The 16,737-nt window shown below is 40.2% G+C and overlaps 1 protein-coding gene across 6 annotated transcripts in view; it reads right to left on the bottom strand.

Moving 5' to 3' along the window:
• PTBP2 (polypyrimidine tract binding protein 2) overlaps window positions 1-15,611 on the bottom strand; it is a 49,310-nt gene extending 33,699 nt beyond the window's left edge. For 5 of the 6 annotated variants that reach the window (XM_035537802.2, XM_035537803.2, XM_035537804.2 and 2 more), the window contains exons 1-3: window positions 15,100-15,611; window positions 13,504-13,534; window positions 555-630 (exon numbers count right to left, since the gene is read on the bottom strand). In XM_035537802.2, coding sequence (XP_035393695.2) covers window positions 555-630; window positions 13,504-13,534; window positions 15,100-15,281 — 289 coding nt within the window. In that variant the 5' untranslated portion in view covers window positions 15,282-15,611. The remainder of the gene's footprint in view (window positions 1-554; window positions 631-13,503; window positions 13,535-15,099) is intronic. The other variant, XM_035537806.2, reaches the window with a different exon arrangement.
• Between the last annotated feature and the right edge of the window lie 1,126 nt (window positions 15,612-16,737).

The following is a 16,737-nucleotide window of genomic DNA, read 5'->3' as shown; positions in this document are numbered from 1 at the left end:
ACGTGACTAAAGAATAACTACACTCACTTTGCATTGACATTCTGAGATTGTAACATTGTCATCTCAGACTGCAGTAGCAAAATGAAGTTTACTGCTTTAGCAGTCTACATGGGACCAGACCAAGTTCTCTTTTCCTGAAGCCATACTCTATTATGGATTATGGGGCAGCATTCTTCTCCGTAATACTCAGACTTGCAGATGGCTATGTGTGAAAAAGCAGATGTCATAGAGGAGTTGTTAGCTGTTTACCTTTAGTTAGTAGCTCTTATTCCTTACTTTGAAGGCAGCAGTACAAGACAAGTGTAATTTTTCATCCTGTTACCCACCAACAATTTGCTGTACAGACATCTGAAAGTTGCTTTTTGTTTTACAGGATTATTATTCTCATATACCTGAGGTTTGTGAGTATATACAAGGTCACTACAGTCTGATGCATGCCAACAGTTTATCCCTCTATAGCACAATGGAATCTTGTTTCAGTGTCCTCCCCTTGTAAATAGGAAATGAGTCCAAGTATAAATGATAGATTTCTCCTTTGAAAGGGCATCACTTACCAGTAACTACCATGCTGCTCATGTTAGAGTTCGGGCTATTGAGTACACTGCCTGAAAGAAGTTCGTCAGATCCTCTCTAAAAAGAAAGAGACAGTAAGAGATTTTTTTTCCTCTATTTTGTGATTTTTAAAGATGATATTAAAAATGTCAGTTTGACAGGGAAAACCTTTAAAAGAACTTAAGCAAGCATAACCAAACCTATTCAGATTTGGCACACTGTCTTTTCAGATAAGTGTAACAACTTGAAATCTACGTAAAGCAGTATATTTACATGGTAATCTTCGCAATGAGAGCTGCTGAAGCAGTTGTTTCACCCACCACTGAAATACAGCCACCTTTAGAAAGAAGTGCTGAGCAGTAACTTTGTTCAGCATTTCAAATTAAAATATTATAATTGCTTACTGTATTCCCATAACATATTTAATATTTTTATATTTTGTATGTAAAATTAAAATATTATATCCAACTGAAACTACAAGGGAAATATATAGACAGAAATATTGAGTTTAGCCCAATTCTAACACCCCTATTTGAAAAAAGACTTGTCTTCAGAGGATATTATTGCTTTTCAGTCTGGGGACATCCATTTGTCCTGCAAAACACAGCTCAGGGCAGGGAGTTGCATCTTCACTGTAATTCTTAAAACATAACAAACATGAAGTAAACAGTCTTTTTGAAGACTATTCGGAAGTAGGCTGAAAAAAAAAATCAGAGTAGCATTTAAACTGAAAACTTAAAAGATAATCTCTCAAATTATATTCAAGATGAGCACTTGACACAGATGAAGAGGCTTTTGCTTCTTTTCCTTCCTATTGTTTTCCCTCCTTTTTTTTTTTTTCTTCTTTCCCCACTCCAAGAAGTCTTCATCTCTTGAAAAGCCCTTAAAATATTTCTCTTTGTTCACTTAAGGAAGCAAAAACTTTCTAAAAAGGAACTGACCAGACATCCTTTAAACATTTTTTCTAACTAGATCTTTCCCTACTTCAAGACTGTTTCCCCAGCAGCCTCAACACTAAACCAGGTAACGACTAAAATGGAGAAGAGGGAAAAAGTCAGTTACAGCCCATCTTCTTTATAAAGTAAAAGCTTTTCACTCTGTTATGGACACTATGATAGAGTCTCCAGGGTAGTCAGTGAAACGTCTTACACGGTACCTCAAAACTACTTGCTAAATTAAGCTGAGGATATCACCTTTCATTGCAGCATGGTTGCGAGAAGCATAAAAGCAAACCTTCAACACTGCATCACAGCGCGCTGTTATGCATATAGACAAAAAGTGACATGTTAAAGTTTGTTTAATCCATACCTGATATCCAGAGGTTCTTAAAAATAGTACATTTGCATATGCACACAGAGCCATTAAAGTCTACTTAGTTTTCAATGTCAGCTCTGAAGAATCTTTATACAGTTTATGGAATACTCCTAGCAACCAACAAAGCTGTGCCCATCAAATCAACACCAGATTTCCTTTAAAAATAAGTAATGGCTAATACCAAGAAGTCTTCTCATTCTCAATGCAAAGATAGATCTCCAATGAGCTATAACTAAAGAAAAATTTAGTTGGACATAACTGAGAAATAAGTTTGAGAAGTTATGGAAAGTCTCCATTACTCAACCTATACTGCTCTCTATTGTTAATGCCACACAGTAACACAGGCTCTCCACAGAAATGGCTACATAAGCATTCCTTCTCTCTTTCATGGTCTGTTTTCTGACACAGTATTTGCATGGTTAGAACGCCTCAGAGTTCAAGATCCCTAACAGCACTGCTCCCTCAGTAATGCTGCAGTTATTTCTGCCCACAGCTATGCACCCAGCCTTGCTTGGAAGCCCTCATCTGTAGCCTGGACAACTCAACAGGCAGAAGCAGCGTCAGACTTGAATCCTTTCAAAGTCAGGCATACTAAAATAATTCTGTGGCAGTTTTGGTTTTCCTTAATATGCCATGCATTAATTTGCGACTGATGCTACAGAAACAACTGAAACCCCCCAGTACCAATGACTGAATGTTCTCCCCAAAGCCCGTAGGAATTTTACAATTCTAAAATCTCAAATTTATCTGAATTGTCTTCAGCTTCAGGAAGTTAGCTAAATGAGCAACTCCTGACTAGCAGCATGTAAAAGAGATTACATGAACTTCTTGCTCCTAATAAATCAGGCTCTTAAAACCTGGTCATTTCTTAATCCACAGCAGAGAAAAATCCAAAACAAACAAAAAGCTAAAGAATCAATAATTACTCAATTATTTGTTTTCATGAGCAATGAAAAGAGTTTTCATTTTGAAACCTTTTTCACATTTCATAAAAATACAGGCAATTACAAGATTTTTGTCATTGCACTTGAAAAAGTTAAAAATTTTGCTTCAGGAGAACAACTTAATGCAAGCTTCCTATGTTAGCAAATATCAAGTATAAATAGCATTTGTTTTGTTCTTATAAATCAGTGTTCACCAAGACATCAGAGGTGTATAGCAAATCTATGCAAATTAACCCCCATGAATACTTGTCTAGCTTTTGGTAAGAGACAAAGATACCTCCCGAGGCGAGCAGACCACCTGACTATATGTACATAGGTATTTCTCCTTGGTGGTTCTTAAGCAGCCTACACAGCCCTGAACATCATTAAAGCACATAACTTCAAAACCAGCTATGCAGCAGAAGACACGCGATGTATGTGGAAACAGAGCGATCAAATTATAAAATCAAAAGCAGTGAACTGGCTGGTAATTGTTATTTACTTCAGAAGGGTTATCTTAAGATGACAGTTGTTTAACAATTTAACGTAAGCATTTCAAGTAAGCCAGCGTACAGACTAGCACTGCTATGTGACACAAGCATCTCCAAAATTATAGCAGAGAGAAAAATAGTTGTTTTTCTTACAACCATTCAGCAGAGATAAGATGTCATTCAATTTGTGTGTTTGGGCATATGACATTTTTTGTGTGCATTTTCTTGTAGAGGGGAATAAGCCAAAAACAACTTGCACCTTGCTCCAAGGACAAAGTTCCTCATCGCTATCTCACACCTGATTTCAGAATTAACAACCCATTTTCTAAGCATCTTGGACTCAGTCTTAAGCACATCACTTCCATTACTCAAATCATCCAAAGGGAAGAAACCTTCCAATTGGTTTAGCTCAATTCTGTTGAGTGTTTCAGAAACAAGAAAACCAAGCTCAATCTTTGAGGAACACAGAGAGTTCAATAAAGAATGGAAGATTCAAGAGCAACGTTCACTTTGTGCTTTTCTCCATCTATGCGAATTGCTGCATGTGAATCAAACAAGTTTGAGACCGCAGAACAAGACCGAATATCACAAACACACAGGTCACAGAAAAGGTTAAAATTAAAAACCAAAAAAAGCATCAAACAAAAGCCACCACATTTTTTCCCAATCACAGACTGCAAAGGAAACTTCCAGTAACAGCAATGTGCTAGAGACTAAGTGAATACCCATTTTAGCATGAGGGAAAGAGAATTGAAAGGACAAAATAAGAAGTACAAACTGCTATTGTACTATTAATAGGTCATCTTCTGAAAGCTAGTCCTCAACAGCAGAAGTTTTCAATGCTGTATTCCTGCCAATGTCAAGAAGAACATTAATCTTGCATAAAAGCTAAAACACGAACTGTAACACAGATATCCAGAACATTTGTTCATGAATCCAACACCTGCCAAACTACTATGTCAGAGTAAATCAAGGAATTGCCAGATTAGGTTCTTACAGGGAGTAAAACTTGTATTTCTTGCAGTCAATATTGTCTTTTCAATGAAGGCCATGTTATCACACCCTGGCCCCAATGACACAGTATTTCCTTCCACAGTGTAGAAACAGAATGTTAAGCTATGGTTTGAACCAACCAATGAAAATACACAAAACTGACATATAGGATCACTTTCAGCAAAAGATGAAACAGTTATCAACTCAGGTTCTGAATAGGTATTTCAGAGAACCTTAAAATACATACTAAAACTATTTTGTGTATTGGAAACTGAAGATATTATTTCAATATTTCAGTTAATTTCTGTAAATAAGTAGTTGGATTTATTTTGTCTCTTCCACAATTCAAAAAAAAAAAAACAATTATACAAAGAGAAAGAAAAAGCAACTAGCTTAGCAAATTAATCTCCTAGCTCCTTGTTTTAACAGGCACAGTTAACTCAGAGTCCCTCACTACTTAAACTGAATTTATGTAGCTGCATTTCAGATTCCCTCGCGCCCCATAACAGATTATCGTAAAGCTTCAAGCTATCACATGTTATATTAAGTACCTTTGTAATTTCAGGAAGTCATTATACCATCCTTCCAGACTAATCAAAAACAAAGAAAAAATACTATTTAGAATTTAGTTAAGAGTTTTCCTCACATTCTAGATAACACTTCAAATAATTTGAACATTCTCCAGATCTTATTACATCCAACCCTCCTCCCAAAAACATCACCAACCTCCACCTCCCTCCCCCCCAAAATTGTAAATTTAAGCTAGAGAGCTACTAAGGAGGTTTGGTCTTTCAAGCACCAAAGTATTTTGACACCTGTTTATAGAAGAGAAGTATTATCAGCTTTTTCCAATAGTTCAAGGCCATGAAGACTCTGATGAGAAGTTACAGCCGCACCTAACATGACAAACCGTGTATATTACTGGAGGCTTATCAGAAGTGTGTACGTGCAGGCTTCTTTTAACACTACAAAAACACTGCACTGATACTACTAGAAAAAGAAAACAAATGAACAAAACTGCACTTTAAGAAGTCAACAGCATCATCTAAAATCATTTCTTGAAGTCCCGTTAGAAAAGCTACAAAAGGTAACAAAAATCACTGTCGACAAATCCTGACTCGTGGCATACAATTTGCTGATACTACAGACCTCTCACAAGAGCAGGATGCTTTTCCCCTCCACCACTTCCCTCCCTCCCTCCCCTCACCTCCCCCAGATGAAAGAAAAAAGGAGAACTTCAGCTGCACTGCATGTTTACCACAGTCATTCTCAGCCTACAATCATGAATTTCCCAAGGGGTATGACAAGCCAGGAGACAGATCTCACGATTTAAAGAATTCTAACAGCACTGTAAAACACTTCATTTCTAACAACATCTGGGAACAGTTTAAAAGCAAAAGCCAGAAACTCAGCAGTATGGGAGATGAGTAAGAGCATCTGAGAATTCCTGCCTAGATACTAAACACTCCTCTCCAACAGATACACACATGTAAACCCAATCTCTGAATTAACTTTGGGGACTGCCTGTTGAAACAACAATGTACTTTAAACCCCCAAGCACAGTGTTTATAAACTTCGCTCTGTTTACACGCAATGGATCAGAATTTAATGAATGCCTTATTTTTATAGGATACATTTTAAATGAAACATTGCTCTACTGCTACACCTCTTGTACATACAGCATTGCATAAGATTAATTTGGGACAGGACAAGCTAAGTACAACCCGAAAGAAATTTGGTGCAGTTTGTAGGTTTTTTGTTTGTTTGAATGAAGCGTGCAATTTCAACTCTAAGCTTATTATCACTACATCAGAACCGTACATACAAGGAGTATGTCTACTTTTTTATTTTTTGTTGTTATTATTAACAAAGACTACAAAAGCCATGAACTCCATGAGTGCTTAATAACCCAATTACATCGATTGCCTCTAAATTCAGAATGAAATAACTTGATACATCACCACCTTTCCATACTTTTCCTCTACATTCTTTTCCCCCCACTTCAACTTTTTCATGCCATCCCCAGCTAACCATATATCATTTACATATCCTAACAGTAACTTCAGTATTTGTACACTCATACTTTTTCCAGTAAGGATGGATCTAGAAGCTTTTTTTTCTTGCAACTGTAAGCCAGGTATATGCCACCGAATTTGCAGAAATTGAGAGCACAAAATGAAGGGAACATTAAAAGTCTTTAAAACTGAAATGAGACAAGCCTCAATTCCTCAGAAAGGACTCCAAATTCTCAACTGAAACAGTGTGAGAAAGCCAAATTTCTCAAAGCATCTGAAGATCAACACAGACTATATTGGACCAAAGCCGAGAAGTTAAGAACCAGATCTCCATTTAAACCATGCCACCCTGCCTCATTTTCAAACCTCCAGACTTTACATTGCAATGAAAGAACGCAAGCAAAAGTCCAAGACCAGACAATACTTCACGAAGATGGTGAAGGGCCTAGAGGGGAAGACATATGAGGATCGGCTGAGGTCACTGGGCCTGTTCAGCCTGGAGAAGAGGAGGCTGAGGGGGGACCTCATCGCGGTCTACAGCTTCCTCGTGAGGGGGAGTGGAGAGGCAGGTGACCTGTTCTCCGTAATCACCAGTGACAGGACCCATGGGAACGGTGTTAAGCTGAGGCAGGGGAAGTTTAGGCTGGATTTCAGGAAGAGGTTCTTCACCAACAGGGTGGTTGCACACTGGAACAGGCTCCCCAGGGAAGGAGTCACTGCACCAAGCCTGTCTGAATTTAAGAAGAGATTGGACTGTGCACTTAGTCACATGGTCTAAACTTTTGGGCAGACCTGTGCGGTGCCAGGAGTTGGACTTGATGATCCTTATGGGTCCCTTCCAACTTGGGATATTCTACGATTCTATGATTCTACTTCAAACATCCAGGATGAAGTACATAAACATCATCTATTCCAGCACTTCAGACTTACTTGTTTGCTTTTACCAGCACAGAAATGGTTACTCTGAAGCTGCTGTACATAACTGTAGTAAACTGGAAGAGGCAAGAGTAACTCACTAGAGATACTGTTTGGATGTGTTCTTAGCTTTTTGGTTAGAGAATGAGGGCATCTACAAGTACAGAGTTAGTCCTTCTGTAACAGTTGCTACATCTCTAAAAAGGTCCCTGAGAAAGGCTTTTTCTGCTTGACTGACTGCTATTCCGCAATAATTAAGTCCAGTCTTTAATACAATAATCAAGTTAGGTATTCATAGACAAAGTGATTTCAGGAAAAACTAAGAATAGCTCTATGTACTTGCAGCTTAAAAACAAGTAAAAAAAAAAACCAACACATCACATAACCTTAAATGAAACATTAGTCTTCTGAACAGCTTGTGAAAACACGATCTCATTGGAACCAACACTACCACCAAAAGCAATAGCCCTACCTTCTCCCCAGCCCTAGCAATTCGTTCCTATTGTCCTCCTCGATAATACATTGCTACAAGCATTTATGCAAGTATACCAGGTTTGTTCCAATGCCCTAAGACCACCTAACTCATTACACTAGCTTCAAACTGGTTAAGTTCCCAAGACAGATTATCCAAACATCTGTGCCTGAAATATCAGTGGCAGGAAAAAACAGAGAGAAGCTTCGCTAGCTTGTGGCCCCAAAGCTCTCAGAAATGAGAACAGTATTTTTATAGTGATGCTGAAAAATGCAACCAGTCTGTGCAAATGATCACATTTCTCTTCTTATAACCCCCTCAATTAAGATGCAAGTATAGGTGTTCTGTTACAAAAGACAAATAGGTGACTTCCAATTATCAATAGACATCAAAACTTTCCGTAAGTTTTCAAAACATTCATGCCTACTTGCTATGCAGCACAAACTAACTTTCAACATTTTTCTTCTCTCCATTTTCAGTTCCCCTTGTTTTTCAACTTAAAGTAACAGAACAGATGGACACAAAGGAAGAAAATATATAAAAGTTACAAAGAAAAGAACTGGAGTAGAGTATCCTGAGAATAAATACGAAAGTTACCTTCAACAGGGTCAATTTTAAAGCCTGTTGAGAATAAAGCAAGTGTATTTCATTGCAAGAAGTTGTGTTTGTTTTTGTCACCAAGGACATACTCCCCATAGTCGTGCTGAAGAAACAAACCCAGATGCCAGTTCTAAACTTCTGAACTTCATCACACTTCATTCTTCCTGCACGGTTAGAATGTTCTGCATGTTGTAGTTGTAGCAACAGCAGAAAGCAGAGTATTATTGGACACAAAAGTTGATTATCAGCATTATCCTAGCTAACACAGAAGACAGTCTCGCCAACTCACAAGCAAATAACCCATTTTTCTCATATTGCTGCCCTTAGTAGAATCTTCATCTAACCTGCAAGTAGCCGAATTATACCAAATATATCAACAGTATTCATATATCACCAGTATAAGAAGTAGTCTAATGTTTTAAAAACAGTAAAACAGGCCATTACATGGCATTTGTCTGTATGAGTGAATCAAACAATTTCTCATACTATAATTCCGTTCCTCTTAAGAAGTCACTAGAGTGACAACAGTGAAGGCAAAACCCTCAACAGATCTTGAGGGGAAAAAGAAACTGAAGGGAAAAAGCTATTTAAATACATTTTCTCCTTCTGTAAGAATAAGCTAAACACATCTTCTGACAACTTAGTAGAATTTATAAAAAAAGCGTAGCAATAATTTAACTATACTGCATATAATTAAAATAGAAAGCCACCACATATCCAAAGTACATTTCCACCATGAGGAAACTCAATTATTAGTAGCAAAAAACAGCCAGTGTTCTGTAATTTCGTAAGAGAAGAGAACCCCTAAGAACTTGAGTTTAAAAAAAAAAGTGAATAATGCTTCAAGATTCTTTACACACAATGCTACTCTGTGCTTTCTTATTTCTCTCCATCAGCTCATACCTCTTTAGACTCGCACTGGTTTTAGCTGGTTTAGCTACTGCCTTTCCTGTATACTGTTAAATTTCAACAACCAGGAAAAAAACAGACTTGGTGACACATGATGTTGAAAAACTAATAAAGAGTACTAGTACACTAATTTCCAGCATTTCCTGCCCAACCCTAACATAACCAACTAAAAACCCTTAAGCATATTGCACAGGTTGATGCTGTCTTTTGGAAAAAATAAAAGGCCTTTCCTGTATCTTCAAGTGCTACAAAATGATGTTTACACAAATATGAGTTTTCTCTCCTAGGTTTAACTGGGGCTATCTGTTCACAAGCACTTCAGTTCTTGGCCTGTGTGCTGCCCAAAGCACTTCCACAACATCACAAACTCCCAAATGCTATGTACCAAGTAATATACCATGAATGTACGGCCGCTTGTTTTTCTTTTTCCCCTCCTCATCAGGTAGAGCATTGTCAGTAGACTGCAGCCATTCTGAAATGTGCAATGCACATATCCAGAGTGAGTCACTCAATTGTTCAGGACACATTCACTGCACAGCTACACATGCCAATCAGGAGAAAGACAGTATGTCAGACTAAAGTGGCCCACACTGAAATACTTAAAAAACAAAAACACTATCAACTTCAATACTAACCAGAAGCTTACTAAGAGTTATTCCCTGTACCTGTGTGAGGCATATTCTTTACACCACATTTATACACCTCAGAAGATTTTTGCAATTACTCCTAGGATACATTAAATACTTAGTACATTCACTTAATCAACTGAAAAGTCTCTATCAATCCAAGCCTCCAAATAAGTTTACTTACCCAGGGCAAAGCATCGTAACTGTAAAGAGAACACCAGTCAGCAATCCAAATTAGTTATTAGACCCTGATACTAACATCTATATAGCCAGTGAGTGATGCAGCGTTTGAGATTAGAAGCTAACTAGCCTCTGAATTTCCCTGAGTTAGGAGGCCATTTTGGTTTTAGTGACATGGACCACATGCAATGAGAACAGAGCAACTTGGATGTACACTTTAAAAATAAAGATTTAAAAACAAACATTTTTATGTAACATGGCAATTTTCAAATATATGTATGAAGAAATATAAGTTTAAGATGCACAAAATTTCTTCAAGAAACAGAAAACTAAAGAAGTGTCTATGTATATAGTGTTATGACTGGAAACTCCTATACGTAGTGGGAGTTCATAAAGTAACATCTGACAGAGCTAAAATTCATTCTTTTCATACTGTTATCTAAATTGTAGTGTAAGGGACAGTGTACTGTGCACAAAGCAACATTTCCATGTCTCTGTGAATTCTAGCTAAGCAAAACAAGACATTACACATAAGTATGAATTATTTCACATATGACCACAAGATGACTGGGTTTTGACATGTTCTGATACCTTTACAAACCAAGCATGCTGCTGCTTTGACAGATGTTAGCTGGGAGGTGTGCTCTCTTTGCATATTTTGACTTAGGACAGAACACCACGTTTAACTCCATATAAACCAGGCTTTCAAATGGCATTTGTCATTTTCCCACCCTTCACTTTGTGTTGAATGTTTTCCTCAGTTTTTGGCATTAATTTCTTCTGACTCATACGTAAATAAAATAAAGATGGAACATTCAACAGTTTGATGAACAAAAAATGCTTTAAATCAAATCAAACTACACAGCACAAATAAATGGTAATCACCTTAAATTTAACAATCTCTTAGCAGGTAATTGCTAGACTACACAACTCTAAAATTACAAGTACTCCTCTCGTTTTATACTTGCCTTGCTCACACACAGTTTCCTAAAGCTCAAAAGCCTCTTCCAATCCATAGACAACTCCCAGGCTACACTTGTTAACTTCTATTATTACTCTTTCTATGAATGGGTTTAAAACATAGGTGGCACACTCATTTTTCTGCTTAAGAGAGAAACCAGTCAGACAACAGTTAATAATGTTTTCTTGTTTTTAACCAACAGCACTAACGATGATTTTGATAAAATAAATCAAGTTTTTCAAAGAGATGGGTCACAGTCCTTTTCTTCAAGTATAATCAAGTATATTACAAACATGCTATGTAACTGATCAGCATATATACAGCAGGTACAAAAATCTCAAGAAAGCATAAGGTCAAACAAATATTCTGGATAAGCTGACCATGTGCATGGACAGGTAAATCCTTGTCTCCTAATGCCTGTCCAATCATGATAAAAACAGTGCTAAAAGAGCATTAAAGATGCCAATGCAAGTCCAATTGCTTGGACTCAAAAGGAGCTCCCTATTCGCTCCCAAAGCGCCCCAAAGAACATATGACAGCCACTGAAAAGCAACATGAATTTTCCCAGTTGCATCCCTCAATTTTATGTTGTCAGTTCATCAACAGCAATGAATAGGTGCCAGAGGGAGAAAAAAAAAAGGGACATTTACATGTTTCACAATGCTTTCTACAAAATATGACTAAAGCCAACACTAGACTGCTACACAAATAACACATACGAACGGGCAAGAAATTCCATTTTCCATTGTTAGTGTCCTGAGACAATAACAGGAGATCCAGAAGACAGCCCTCTCCCGTAACTCCTCCCATATTTAACAGCTTTCTTCAGAAAACCATCATCCTTTTTATTCTATTCCTTTTACTCCTGTGCACAAATAGGTTGTTTCTTTTTTAAATCCAGAGAACAAGTCCGTTTTCGCATGGCAAAGAGCATATTATTATGTACTTGTGTGCATTTCCTTGTACTTAACTTAATCACTCTCTGATACACCTGCCTTGCCTTCTTTCTTGTATTGTATTAATAATTAAACTTCTACAATCAACAGAAAGAAGTAGTTATGTCATCTAAAGTGTCTTCATTTCATTGGCAAGCTAGTATCTGAAAATACAGTTCCAACATTGCACTACACTCAAGGTATTTTAGGAATGCTCAAATTTCCATAGGAGTCTAAATCACTCAACATTAAGAATGAGATTGATACTGGATCCACTTACTTCTCCTGAATTAACAATGTCACAATTTAATGGTCAAGTAACACATGGTCTACCTGAAATTGCTTCTTCATTAGAAACGAGGAGGGCAATTTATACATTGTTTTGCCTCAAAGCCAACAATATGGCACAGTGTATTTCTTAAAGACTTGAATCTAACTGTCAAATGCATTCCTAATGTTTTAGTAAGTCAACGCTGTCCTCCAGGGTGACCGGGAAACAACTGTACCAGTCTGTGTTTCTGGTTGGGATTAGTTCCCACAGAAATACTTTTAATAACTGTATTTTTCTCCTGATTCTGAGAGTGATTTTGTCTGCAACACTACACAAACACATGGAGCCAGACAGGACCAGAATCTATACAAATGACTTCCTACAACACCTCCTAGAAGTGAGCTTGCTCAGGAACATAATGCAGATGCATCTGCCAGAGTAGCCACTATTATCTGCAGGCTAATTGTATTATGTAAGAGCTAGTCCAAGTCCAGTAGAATCAGTACTGAACTTGAGAGAGAGCTTTACTAGACAAAACCTGGCTCAGCAAGCAGTTAACATAAATCAGCTTCAGGTGAAAAGGCAGCTAGTTAGTACAGCTACAAGTTCCCTGGACAAATATGGAGACTGTATTCATTAGAAAACTTTCGCACGTTCCACTGAAATAGGATTTCTTGCATGCATTCACTAACAACCTACAGTTCTCTTGTCCCATATATTTTTTCATTCTCATTTCTCAGCCTGCTTTTATGAAGTACTGATCCAATTCCTGCAACAAAGCTAAGTACAAAAGTGAAATAAATAATAAATTAATAACCACCAAGAAGCACCTTCCTTGTTATAACAAATATGATAAATTCATAACTGAACTTGAGAAAGAAAAAGTAATGCAAGGCAAATGTCTGTTTCTCTGTCTACAGAAGTTCTAGTTCCCGTATTTTTCTGTCCTGTTACAGACACTTTTTTTTTTTTTATTTCCACGTTAACTGTTTTGGAAAAGGGGGAGGGAGGAAGAGGACAGAAGAAAGCATGTTTTTAACCACCATACAACACATGAGAGTGTTGCTTTGAAAAGAGAAAAAAACACAAAAATAAGCTTTAAAATAGTAATCTGACACCACTATATTAATTTAGAACTCGTGTTTACAGTTCAGTGCTTAGAGAAGTCTTTTGTGTAGAGCTTCCAATTTATCTCTAGGGATTTTTGGTTAATAAAGCATATACTGCTGACTAAATATCAGCTGACAATGACTGGTTAAAGTCTTACAATTTGCAATTACTAAGGCTTAAAGTAGTTCATTTTGTATTGGCAATTTACCCCCTTATTTGCTAAGTGTACATCCTACCTTCACACCAACTGCAACATCAGTGACAATGCTGTAAAAAAAAAAAAAAAAGAAACAAGTCAACCAATTTGTCCTCATAAAAACAACTTTTAGATGTATTGCAATACTAAAACAATTCGGAATCAAAATAGCTAACAACTTCCCCAATCCAGAAAATGTGTCCAAAGAACACAATGTGACTATGGGGAAGTAAAAAAGCAACCTACAAAAGCCACTGAGCCACTTACAGGCATCTCCAGAGTAGTCCGAAGTTTAAGTAAATATTACTCTAATGTAACACTGCCAGGAAATGCATTTAGGAAACTCAGGTCTCTGGACCACATGAAATTACAGACAGGGTGAAAATAAAAAGAACCTAAGAATATATACAGAACTTTTCTCACACACCCTCATTAACCAGACACCCAGTTCAACAAAACAGTAACCCTACAAATCTTCTAACTGCATAAAGCAATAAATACATTTTTTGAAACAAGCTTAAATAAATTAAAAAAAAAAAACACATTGGCTAGTATTAAGATTTCATCATCAGATATCTATATGAAACTGCAACAGGTATACCAAAGTGCATCTTTTCCTGAAAAGTTGTGACACCATAACTTACACTGTGTAACAGAACTCCAACGACAACATAAAACAGTACAAAAGAAAATAAGAAAGCAAAATATGAATATCTGAAAGCATTCCACAGTGTAATAATACTCATCACTGACAAGATTTCTCGGGCAGGATAAGTAACTCCCAACATTATAAACACAAGTAACCATAAAAAGCCTTTAAAACTCTCACAGTTGAAAACTTATAAGCGTAAAGCATACCAGAGAGATTGCTTCTCTGTTGAATCAGAACAAACAACTTAATTGGAAACCTGGAAGCGGGAAGATGTTGTATTTACACTGATGAGGGCTACAACCACCAGTCTCCCTTTCCAGGTCCAAGAGAAAGGGGGCCTTGTGCGGAGCACCTGCCTGCCCACCATGCTCCTGGCCGGCTCTGAGGGTCCTTGCTGTCCCCTAACGCCTTCAAAACCTCCCCTTCTTTGGCTTTTACAGCCTGTCTCCAGCGTGCACAAAGGCATCTTTCTACCTGGGGAGGGGAGGCAGCCAGAGGACTACTAGTCAGTTTCTGAAAACAAAAGAGCTCGACATCTGGCTCCTGCTGGTATTGCTCCAGCTCCAAAAACAAACCCGAGCCCCACACAGAGCGAGCCTCCGCACCCCGCGGCCGGGGGGCAGCAAGAGGGAGCACGGACAGGGCAGGAGCGGGCAAGGAGCCCCCGAGGGGCGGCAGGGGGGCACACCGCGCCCCGTCCTCGCGGCGGGACCCGCCGCCCCGGGCACCGCGCTAAGCAGGGGGCGGGCTCGCACGGCCCAAAGCCCTCGGCACTGGGCACCGAAGCCCCCCCCGAGGGGCGGGCAGGCTAAGCTCCCTGCTCCCCACCCGGCGCCGGGCCTCGGGCTCCGGCCGTCCCGCAGCGAGCCGGGGCAGCGGCCGCTCCCCACGCCCCGCCGGAGACCCAGCAGCGGGGGCTGCTCCCGAGCCCCGAGCGGGCGGCGGCACCGGCGCGGCGTGCCCTCGCCCCCAGCCGCGGCTCACCCGTCCATCGCCGAGCAGGACGAAGCGCGGAGCAGCGGGACGGAGAGCCGCGCGGCCGACGAGCACGGGAGGGCTGCGAGAAAATGGCGGCGGGGCCTGCACGGAAACCAACCAACGGTGCCGAGCGGCGGATTCCGCTCCTCGGCGTCGTCCCCCTCCCGCATGCGCCGGGCGTTGTGCATGCGCAGTCGCCGCAACTGAAGGTTTTGCCCTCAGCTGCTGCCCGGGCCCGGGCGGCCGGTGTGGCGGCGCAAGCTGCCCCGCCTGGGCGGGAACGGGCCCTGGGCGGCCGAGGTGGCGACAAGCACGCTCCCAGGTCGTGGGGCTCCTCCGGCCCTCGGCGGTCCCTGCCCCGGTGTCTCAGCCGCCCCGGCGGATTGCACTTGTGTGGTGGGAGCCGCCGGAGTTGGTGCCGCACCCGCCCACAGTCTGTCCCGTCCCGTTAGGGGAAGCGCGAGGAGCAGGCGCTGGGCGCCCCCTCGGCCTGAGCGCCCCGCGGTCCCGTCCTCGCCGCCCGGCCGCCCATAAGGGAGCGTCCCGCGGTTGCCTTTACTCCTGACTGCTAAATACTATTTCAAAAAATAAAGGTGAAAGTGCAAGTCTAGTGTTGCAGAAACTTTGGCTGTCTCTGTGGAAATCAGTGTAGCCACGGTGGTGAACCATCAGAGCACAAACTGAGGCCGTTAGGAAATGTGCTGCTTTTCCCCACTCCTGTGCTCAGTCTTGCACATCTCACAATGTTTCTAAAAAGAGGTGTTCGCAGGACACTCTGGATTGCATTCAAATGAAAAGTAAATCTAAAGTTTCTATGCCTATGATGGAAGACTTGAAAATGATCTAAACATGCCTGAGCACAAGCCCAGACAGATACTAAAAAGTAGAATAATAGAATCACAGAATGTCTCGAGTTGGAAGGGACCCATAAGGATCATTGAGTCCAACTCCTGGCTTCACACAGGTCTACCCGAAAATTCAGATCATATGACTTAAGAGCACAGTCCAGACGCTTCTTAAACTCTGAGAGGCTTAGTGCCATGACTACATCCCTGGGGAGCCTGTTCCAGTGCATGACCACCGTCTCAGTGAAGAACCTCTTCCTGAAATCCAGCCTGAACTTCCCCTGTCACAGCTTGACACCATTCCCTCAGGTCCTATCACTGGTCACTGAAGAGAATAGGTCGGCGCCTGCCCCTCCACTCCCCCTCATGAGGAAGCTGTAGACTTCGATGAGGTCTCCCCTCAGCCTCCTCTTTTCCGGGCTGAACACGCCAAGTGACCTCAGCCACTCCTCGTACGTCTTCCCCTCGAGGCCCCTCACCATCTTTGTAGCCCTTCATAGTACTCAAAATGTCTTTGTATTTGCTATAGTAGGTTCTGGCAATACTGGTTTCAAAAATACCTTTTAGGAGATAGCCTGATATTTGATTGCACTATTATTTTTTTCTGGTTAGTATAAGCCCCTTGGAGTCTGTCACTGAAACTATTGCAATAAAGCACGATAAAGAACTTGAGAGGCAAAATACAACGCACATTTCCATAACTAGAAAACCAGCATTTTTCAGTTCACTGTGCTTCACTATCCCTGTCTCCATCTCCAAGTGGCTCTGTGAGTAGCACAGCAACTAACTTAAAGAGTAT

Source organism: Cygnus atratus, chromosome 8 (genome assembly GCF_013377495.2).
Source record: "Cygnus atratus isolate AKBS03 ecotype Queensland, Australia chromosome 8, CAtr_DNAZoo_HiC_assembly, whole genome shotgun sequence".
In the NCBI taxonomy this organism is placed as follows: domain Eukaryota; kingdom Metazoa; phylum Chordata; class Aves; order Anseriformes; family Anatidae; genus Cygnus; species Cygnus atratus.
This window is presented reverse-complemented; position numbering and strand designations above follow the sequence as displayed.